The sequence below is a fragment of the Alexandromys fortis genome, unplaced genomic scaffold (genome assembly GCF_014885135.2).
Source record: "Alexandromys fortis isolate MF-2015 unplaced genomic scaffold, M_Fortis_MF-2015_v1.1 scaffold_15, whole genome shotgun sequence".
Taxonomy (NCBI): Eukaryota; Metazoa; Chordata; class Mammalia; order Rodentia; family Cricetidae; genus Alexandromys; species Alexandromys fortis.
In genome coordinates, this window is record NW_026067911.1 from 9484991 (window position 1) to 9494918 (window position 9928).

Sequence of the window (9928 nt, forward strand, 5' to 3'; positions counted from 1 at the left end):
ATCCACCTTTTTTCTTAAAATGTGTCTCAAGGACCTAGGGTTTACAGATTAGACTAGGCTAGCTGGACAGCAAGACTCAAGGATCTGCCTGACTCTACTTCTCCAGTACTGGGGACACAAATGAATACCACACCTGGCTTATTATCTATTTTTTTAAAATGGTTTCATCTATGCCAGGCTGGCCTCATACTTGCTGTGTAGCTGAGGACTGCTTTGTACTTCTGATCCTCCTGCCTCTAGTTCCTGAGTGTAGAATTGTAGGAATATGCGCTTATGGCCAGTTTTATGTTTTACTGGAGATTGGACCCAGACCTTTGCATGTGAAGGGAGCTTTCCACCAACTGAGCCACCTCCCCAATCTTTACATTGGTGGAACTAACATACGCTTCCTTGCATCTCTTGTCTCTGACATGCATCGGGGCACACCTACACATGTACATATACATACAAAAATAAATAAGTAAATGTAAATCCACTGGCCCATCCTGTTGGAGAATTTAATTATAACACTTTTTAAATTGAAAGTTTAGAGCCAGGCATGATGAGTCACACCTGTAACCCCAGCAATTGGGATGCTCACGTGGGAGGAAGACCACAAGGTTGAGGCCAGCCTGAGCTACATAGTAAGTTCCAGGCCAGCCTAAGCTGTAATGGCAAGACCCTCTCCATAAATTAACTATATATGTATAGTTTGTAGCTAAAGCTCATTAAGGACGGTTTCGTTTCTTTTTTTTTTTTTTTAATAGGTTCCAATTTATTGTGCCTAAGGAATGGAACAGCAGATACAGACCTGTGTGCATTCATCTGGCTGGAACAGGAGACCATGTAAGACTTCAACTCTAGAAAACCCTCAGCACATCTTCTCAGCACTTGCTATTGTGTTCTAAGTGTGCCATCTCTCTCCTTAGCATTACTGGAGGCGCAGGACTCTCATGGCTCGTCCTATGATTAAGGAGGCCCGAATGGCTTCATTGTTGCTAGAAAACCCTTATTATATCCTTTTGTTCAATTTTAAAAGTTTCTTTATATCTTTATTTATATATTTACTCTTCAAAAGAATAATCAGTAGTACTTTTTTTTAAGATTTTTTTTTTTAAATTATTTTCTGAGGCAGGGTTTCTTTGTAGTTTTAAAGCCTGTCCTGGAACTAGCTGTTGTAGACCAGGCTGGCCTCGAACTCACAGAGATTCACCTGCCTCAGCCTCCCAAGTGCTGGATTAAAGGTGTGTACCACCACCACCCAGCAAGAATTATTTATTTTATTTTATGTGTATGGGTATTTGTCCTGCACATATGCCTGTGTACCATATGTGTGCTCAGTGTTTGTGGAGACCAGAAGAGGGCGCCAGATCCCCTGGAACTGATACTACAGTTGTGAGCTGCCTTGTGGTACTGAGACTTGAACCCAGGTACCCTAGGAGAACATCCAGTGCTCTCCACTGCTGAACCAGCTCTCCAGCCCCAGTGGTAACTAACTTTTCAAAGCTAGTTAAATCCAGTATAAGGTCCGAAAATATTTAAAAATCAAGAATGTAAGATTATTTTACACCTTTTTTTTAATATTTTTATTTATTTATTATGTATACAATTTCTGTCTACATGTATGCCTACAGGCCAGAAGAGGGCACCAGACCTCATTACAGATGGTTGTGAGCCACCATGTGGTTGCTGGGAATTGAACTCAGGACCTTTGGAAGAGCAGACAGTGCTCTTAACCGCTGAGCCATCTCTCCAGCCCCCTATTTTACACCTTTTAAAAGGAAATGTAATGGAAAGTAGCAATCAGGAGTTCAAGATCAGCCTGAGCTACAAAAAAATCCCGGCCAAAAGAATATATATAAAAAATATAAAGGCCAGGTGTGGTGGTGGTGGATGACGCCTTTAATCACAGCACTTCGGAGGCAAAGGCAGGCAGATCTCTGAGTTTGAGGCCAGCCTGGTCTACATAGCAATTTCTAAGACAGCCAGAGCTACCTGTCTCAAAAAAAGTAAAGAATGCATCATATAAGGTGTCTCTTTCCTATCATTCCAGGTGCTCAGGAGGTTGAAGCAGGAGGGTTGTGAGTTAGAGCCAGCTTAGGCTTCACAGTGAGACTAACATAATATTTTAATGCTATTTATAATAATGATAAATTGTATTTCTTGTATTTCTTATGCTGGACTTAATAAGTCAAATGTTCGCTATTAAAGAAATGATCATTTCCAAATATATTTATAGTAAAGGTGAAGATCTAGAACAATACTTAATTTTCAAGATGACATTAGACTATTCATAGAAAAAAATAAACTGATACACAACATACCTAGTAATAAAAGAAATGTAAAGTTCAACAATTACCAGTGTTTCTTAAATGACAAACACAGTATTAGGAAAGATCCTGTGAAAGGGGAACTGAGTGCAAATGACTGAGAATCAGTTTAGCTCCAGACAAAAGTAATTTTAATACCTGTATTAGGAGGCTTAAAACATATCACATCTGCCTGGGGAGATTGCTCAGTCTGCTAGCCAAGGTCCTACACACAAACCCTGAGACCCTCATTCAGAGCCCCAGAACTCACATCTTTCTGGGGAGATGGCTCAGTAAGCAAAGGTCCTACACACAAACCCCGAGACCCTCATTCAGAGCCCCAGAACTCTCATGAAAGAGCACGACGTTGGCACACATCCCTAACCCCAGTCCTGGGGAGGCGGAGACAGATAGATTCCTGGAGCTCATCGGCCAAGGTGGACAGTGATTGATGAAGATGCCAGTGACAACCTCTGGTCTCCACATGAACCAGCATACACGTGTGCGTGCACACACACACACACACAGAGCCAGCTCACAGCTGGGCAAAGGTGTGGCTGGGTGATAAGGGTGGCCTAGCATGTGAACTCCTGGATTCAAGCCCTTCATGTACTACCAAGGGGAAAATAAGGAAAAAATAATTTCTCAGATCTCTTGACAGAGTTTTGTGGGTTTTTTTTTTTCAGTTTCAGTGCAAAACAAAAGAAAGTTTAAACACTACACATAGAAAATATGCTAATATATCTTTGCTTATATAAGACAATAGAAGTGAATGTGCCCTGAGAGAAACTGCTGAGGGACCTGGTTCCTAACACTGGAGTGCATGCAGATAGTTGTGCTGTTATTGCTCTGCAGCTGTGCCCTCAGACCTGCCACTTACCTTTTCAGGTCTGTTTCCCACTTTTAGGTGGGATGATTTCTTAGATCCTACAGCTTAGAATAGTATTGGTTGGGTAAATATTAAGCATTTGTTAAGTTTAAATAAAAGCTTACTGTGTGAAATCAGGATGTGAAAGTGGGGCGTTGGACCGTGTTCTCTCGGCGACAGCACAAATGCACAGGTTCTGGGCAAATCCACGGCACCTAAGGCTGTCAGAAACAACCCAAACCGGGGGCTGGAGAGATGGCTCAGTGGTTAAGAGCATTGCCTGTTCTTCCAAAGGTCCTGAGTTCAATTCCCGGCAACCACATGGTGGCTCACAACCATCTGTAATGAGGTCTGGTGCCCTCTTCTGGCCTGCAGGCATACACACAGAAAGAATATTGTATACATAATAAATAAATAAATATTTAAAAAAAAAAGAAACAACCCAAAACATGTGCGTCTGTAAAGTAGCTTTGAATACTTTTCTAGGGGGCTGGAGAGATGGCTCAGAGGTTAAGAGCACTGACGGCTCTTCCAGAGGTCCTGAGTTCAATTCCCAGCAACCACATGGTGGCTCACAACCATCTGTAATTCGATCAGGTTCCCTCTTCTGGCATGCAAACAGAACACTGTATAAGTAATAAAAGAAAAAAAATGAATACTTTTCTATATTCCCTGGATTTATGAAATAAACATTTGTATCAATAAACTGGGCAGTGGTGATACACACCTTTAATTCCAGCACTCGGGAGACAAAGCCAGGTGAACCTCTGAGTTTGAGGCCAGTCTGGTCTAAAGTGAGTTCCAAGACAGCCAGAGCAACACAGAGAAACCCTGTCTTCAAAAAAAGAAAAAAATATATGTCTATAAATTTAAGATTATGTGACTTTGTAAGTATACTGAGTATATTAATTTATAAATTTCAAATAAGTGAATTACTTGGCTTGTGATTATATCTCAGTAAAGCTTTGTAAATTAAGAAAAATAACTAAGTTGAAAAATCTGAAAACTTCTAAACAGCTTTTAAAGTCACTGGGAAAGTAGTTATTTGGGTATTATATTCAAATTTAACTTTTGTGCTTAAATAATATGTTCTGAGATGAGTATATTTAATTATTTTAAAACTTTCTCTTTGACCCATCTTCTCAAATGGCTGCAGGAAGCCCAAGGACCAAGTGTAAGTATCTGTCACTTTTACTCTCTTTATTTCTACAGTCTTTAGGACAAGTGCTTGGTAGTCTTTAGTTAACCATTTCTTCAATTGCTTGTAAAACTTAGTAAGAATATTGACTTTAATTCTTATTTTTTAAGATTTTGACATTTTAATGTCTAGTAAGGTGACAGATTTAGAAAGCTTAGAGGCTGATTCAAATTATGTCTTATTTGTGAAACCATACCTGAACAAAAGGTAAGACTTTGTTGTTTTCAAATACATTTTTAAAATCTGTGTGTGTGTGTGTGTGTGTGTGTGTGTGTGTGTGTGTGTTGGGCAGGGGGTTGGTATTAGCATGTGAAGGTAGGTACGCATAGAATCCAGAAGGAGAACATTGGCTCCCCTGTTGTGAGACATCTACTATGAATGATGAGAACCAAGTCCTCTGCAGACTGATGACACTGGACCTGCTTTTATGAAAAGGGCAAACTTTGTCCTTACTGGAATACTTACTCTGGTTATGGATTTTCCTTTCCTGCACATAATGCTTCTGCCAAAACCACCAGCATGGACTTAGACAATGCCTTACCCTCCGTTGTGGTTTTCCACACAGCACTGCATCTGACCAAAGAACTCACTTCACAGCCCATGAAGTGTGACAGTGGACCTGTGCTCAGAGGATCCACTGGTCTTACCACGTTCCCCACCATCCTGAAGCCGCCTTTTGAAGACATTTACCGTGTCCGCTAGGTGGCAGTAGCCAGGAGGGTTGGGACAGGGTTCTCCAGAAGGAAGTATAAGCTTTGGAGCAGCATCCAATGGGCCTTGCTTACTGTGAGGACTGGGTTAGAATGAACTTTGTTAAACTGTGAAAATTACAGTCAAGCTAAATAGTTCAAGAATGTTCAGTCTGGAGACAAACCCTGAACTCAAATATAGGAGGTACATATGAGCTCTCTGCTAACCTGAGCTGCATAGGAAGCCTCTGTCTCAGGAAGAAAACCAGCAACACTAAATATAACCGTGAAGCAGTGAAATGGCTGAACTGTCAAAATCAATTGCTGCACAAGCAGGCAACCCAAGTTCAATCCCTGGAACCCAGAATAAGGTTGAAGGAGAAAACTGGTTCCATTCCATCCACAAAGTTGTCTTTTGCCTTCTGCATACACCGTGGCGTGCATACATGTGCACATGCACCAATAGAAACCCGTACACAGTAACCTTTCAACTTTCTAAAGTATTAAAAATGTAAATGTATGAAATAAATCATTTTATATTTTGTTTTGTGAGGGTAGAAGATCCAGCTTAAAAAATGTGTCTGACCTGTTTGTGATGGGAGGCGCTCTTATTCTGGAGTCGGCAGCTCTCTTGCACTGGCTGGAGAGGGAAGGTTATGGACCTCTCGGAATGACTGGAATATCCATGGGAGGACATGTGAGTCTTTTCAGCTTATATTTCATTACCATTGTGTTTTTAAATAAGGGTAATTTTAAGTGTACTTAAGGCATGAATTTAATGTTGGTGAAAATAGGCAGTAGTAATAGCTCCAATGATGAAGTAATGTTATTTTGTAAAATTTAGGTAGACAAACATATATTGTACAACTCCAGATATAACTCAGATTTTGGATTTAATACTTTATTAAATGCTAATTATGGGGCTGGAGAGATGGCTCAGTGGTTAAGAGCACTGTCTGCTCTTCCAAAGGTCCTGAGTTCAATTCCCAGGAACCACATGGTGGCTCACAACCATCTGTAATGATATCTGATGCCCTCTTCTGGCCTGCAGGCATATATGCAAACAGAATACTGAGAATACTGTAACATAATAAATAAATCTTTTTTTAAAAAAAATGCTAATTACAAAGCCACGCAGTGAGCTGGGCGGTGTGATGCATGCCTTTAATTCCAGCACTTGGGAGTCACAGGGATCTCTGTGAGTTCAAAGCCATCCTGGTCTACAAGAGTGAGTTCCAGGACAGGCTACAGAGAAACCCTGTCTTGTAAAACCAAAAATAAAGAAAAAAGAAAAGAAGCCCTGTTTCAAAAAACGAAAGTCAGGCAGTGGTGGTTCAAACCTTTAATCCTAGATCTCGGAAGGCAGAGGCAGGAAGATCTCCATGAGTTCAAGGCCAGCCTGGTCTATGAGAGCGAGTTCAGGACAGTCTCCAAAGCTACAGATAAATTCTGTCTCGAAAAAACAAAACAAAATCTAACTTTTCAAGGGTCTTTTCAATATACAAAGTATAAGTTTACTTTTGCTACTGGTTAGAAGAGAAATGAATTTGAAGGTGCTCTTTAATTTTTTAGTGTATATTAATTGTCCAACATAATAGGTTTCATTGTGACATTTCCATTGTACCTCTCTCAGCACCTTCCACATCCTCACTACCTCCCTACCCATCCAATCCACTCTTTCTCTTTCTTTAAAAAACAAGCAAACACATATACATACACAAACAAAAAAATGCACATAAACAACCACCCCCAAAAAAACTGAAACCATAGACAAATTATCTTGACCAATAATACAAAAAAATGTCCAAACAAAGCTAGTTGAGATTTTGAAAAGTCTACAAAAAAAATACCATTAATTTGTTTTGTATTGGCCATCTACTCCTTGTCATGGGACCTGGGAGGAGACTCATTTTTTCCCCCTTTTCAGTGGGTACCAATTGTAGACAGCTTCTCTCTCTCTCAGAGCTGGTACCCAGTCTGATCTGAACCTGTTGAGGCCCTGTGCATACTGCCAATCTCTGTGATTTCATATATGTATCCATTTTGTTGTGTCTGGAAGACTCTGTCTCCTTGGAGTCATTCACTGCCTCTGGCTCTTAACAATCTTCCCACCTCCTCTTTGCTTCCTTCTGCTCTCCATAGGCCCCTGAGCTCTGAGGACAGGACTGATGATACCATCCCATTTAAGGCCAAATGCTCCAAAGTCTCTTGTTTGTTTTGTTTGTTTGTTTGTTTGTTTGTTTGTTTGTTTTTCAAGATGAGGTTTTTCTTTGTAGCCCTTGCCATCCTGGAACTCACTCTGTAGACCAGGCTGACCTCAAACTCAGAGATCTGCCTGCCTCAGCCCCACTCCCCACCCCACCCCCAAGCCTGGGATTAAAGGCTTGTGTCACCACCGCCTGGCCCAATGTCTCCTACCTGTATACTATGCCGTTGTGGGTCCCTGTTAGTTCTCATCTACTGCAAGAAGAACCTCTGATAAGGGCTAAGTGAGATACTGATCTGAGTCCCAGACTCATTCTTTGAAGTTTTTCCTCTCTGGTATAACTTGAATGCTCTAAGTCAGATTTTTACTTTCTCCTGCTCAAAATGTGCTAGCTTGCTTCACAGGACTATAGCCAGGTCTCTCTAGTGCCCCCTTGTGCCATCTTCTAGCCAAACTACAGCTTCCTTCCCACCAGAAGTTCTTTTTGGAGTTTCAGCTTCACCTGCCAGCTGTGCTTCATCCCCAGTCCATTTCCACAGTACTGTGCCATAATTGCTTGCTGCGCTCTCTTTCCTCCATGAAGCATGTAGGTAGTACCTGAAATGTGCTCTGGTCACATAACATGTATTTGTCATTACGTGTGTGCGTGTGTATTTTATATATTTATAAATGAATTTAAAGTTTGCTATAGATGATCACTTGAATTATAAAAACTTAAATTCACAATGTTACTCAGAGCCAGGTGTAGCAGGAGCATGCTTATGACCCCAGCACTGGAGAGGCTGAGGGAAAAGAGCTCTAGTGTGCAGCAGAAGCAGCCTGTGTGTACAGCAAGACGAGCTCAAAAACATTCGTAACGAAGCCTTTATAGTTTCTTGCTTACTAAAAGGAATTTGTATGTTGTTGAATTTATAATTTGAGGGCATTCTATAAATATTACAGCCCTTGTGTTCCTGTCTTCTCTCACCTCCTCCTAACAAAGTACTTTTTAGTATTTAGTATTTTTCACATTAATGAATAGAAACTCTCTAAATTACTTTTGTCATGTTACAGATGGCCTCCTTAGCAGTTTCCAACTGGCCCAAGCCCATGCCATTGATTCCATGCCTGTCTTGGTCTACCGCATCTGGGGTCTTCACTACGGTAATTGAATTGTGCTTGAAACTTGATAACGTGTACTTAAATATAGTTATCGTGGTGGTCCCCAGAATCACCCCTAGGTGCAGTGACTGCTAGAAGGAATGACAGAACACACACACCTATATATATAGAGAGAAAATGCTTAACTTTAGCAAAAAGATAGGACAGAAAATCAACAAAAGGCACATGAGCTAAACTTAGCGTAGGCTTCCAAGGGTCCTTGCTCAGCCAAATCTCATGGCCTATGCTTAATTCCTCCACAATCACTTGTACCAGGTGGCAAAATGCTGCTCATCTTTGAGCCTCTCGGACTTAAGGGTCTCTGGCTAGATACCCCCGCCTTGAGTGTACCAGCAGTTGAGAAGGAATTTCAGACTGTACAAACCGTGTGACTACAGTGACCCACTCTATCATTTAGAGAAAGTTGCATATCAGTGTAAAAGCTGCTTATTGATCAAATTCCCAGACTCCACTTAAATATATCGGCAGGCCTCTCAAAGAATAGATTATTAACTCTCTCTTATACAGTAATTAATAAACATAAAGGTATTATGCAGACTATGTCATGATTTGATTTTACTTTATTTTAGGGTGTCTTGAGTAAATCTATTAATTGGCGAGAGCTGGAAAAGCAGTATTACACACAGACAGTTTATGAAGAAGAAATTATTCATATGCTAGAGTACTGTGGGGTAAGTTTTCTGTTTGTTTGGTTGGTTGGTTTTTGGTTTTTGGAAATAAGGATTTCTCTGTGTAATAGCCCTGACTATCCTAGAAGTCACTTTTAGACCAGATTGGCCTCCAACTCAGAGATCCACCTGCCTTCACCTTCCCAAATACCGGGATTAAAGACATGGGCCAACACACCCAGCTGGAGTATTTTAATGTTCATGTAACATTGGAGTAAAGGTTGATTACATATTTAGTTATATAAAGAAAATGGCAAATTTTTAAAGAAATACATACTTTTAAACTTAGAAATTACTCTTCTTCTAAGCATGGTGATACATGCCTGTAATCCAAACATTTGGAGGCTAAGGCAGAGAGATTGTGAAGGTGATTCTTCATTTTAGGCAGCAGAAGTACAACAAGTGTGAGGCCAGCCTGGACTATATAACAAGAAAACATTTTTCCCCTTGATTTTGTTATTAGTTTGTTTGTAAAGACAGGGTCTCTCTATGTAAGTCCAGGCTGGCCTCTGCCTTCTTAATGCCTGATTGCAAGCATTTACGACTATGCCTAATTTCAAAAATGTTTTTAATTATAAGCATAGAGGTGCACACCTTTAGTCCTATTATGAAGAGGCAGAATCGGGTGGAACTCTGGGAGTTCACAGGCAGCCTGGTCTACATACTGAGTTTCTCTTCTTTTTTCTTACTTTTTTTATCCTTTGGGGTTTTTTTTAAGGTATTTTAATCTTTATTTCTTTTTTTCTTTTTATTTTATTTTTTTATTGAGAAAAGGAAAAAAAAAAGTTTCCGCCTTCTCCCAGCCTCCCATTTCCCTCCCCCTCCCCCCACTCCTCTCCCCCTCCCCCCC

General features: G+C 40.5%; 1 protein-coding gene across 1 annotated transcript in view; it reads left to right on the forward strand.

Annotated features, from left to right (window-relative positions):
• Window positions 1-9928, forward strand: part of Abhd18 (abhydrolase domain containing 18) — a 37934-nt gene that overhangs the window by 19948 nt on the left and 8058 nt on the right. Inside the window, exons 5-10 of the mRNA XM_050138328.1 lie at window positions 747-825; window positions 909-993; window positions 4303-4330; window positions 5602-5740; window positions 8303-8392; window positions 8980-9166. Of these exons, the coding sequence (XP_049994285.1) occupies window positions 747-825; window positions 909-993; window positions 4303-4330; window positions 5602-5740; window positions 8303-8392; window positions 8980-9166 (608 nt within the window). The remainder of the gene's footprint in view (window positions 1-746; window positions 826-908; window positions 994-4302; window positions 4331-5601; window positions 5741-8302; window positions 8393-8979; window positions 9167-9928) is intronic.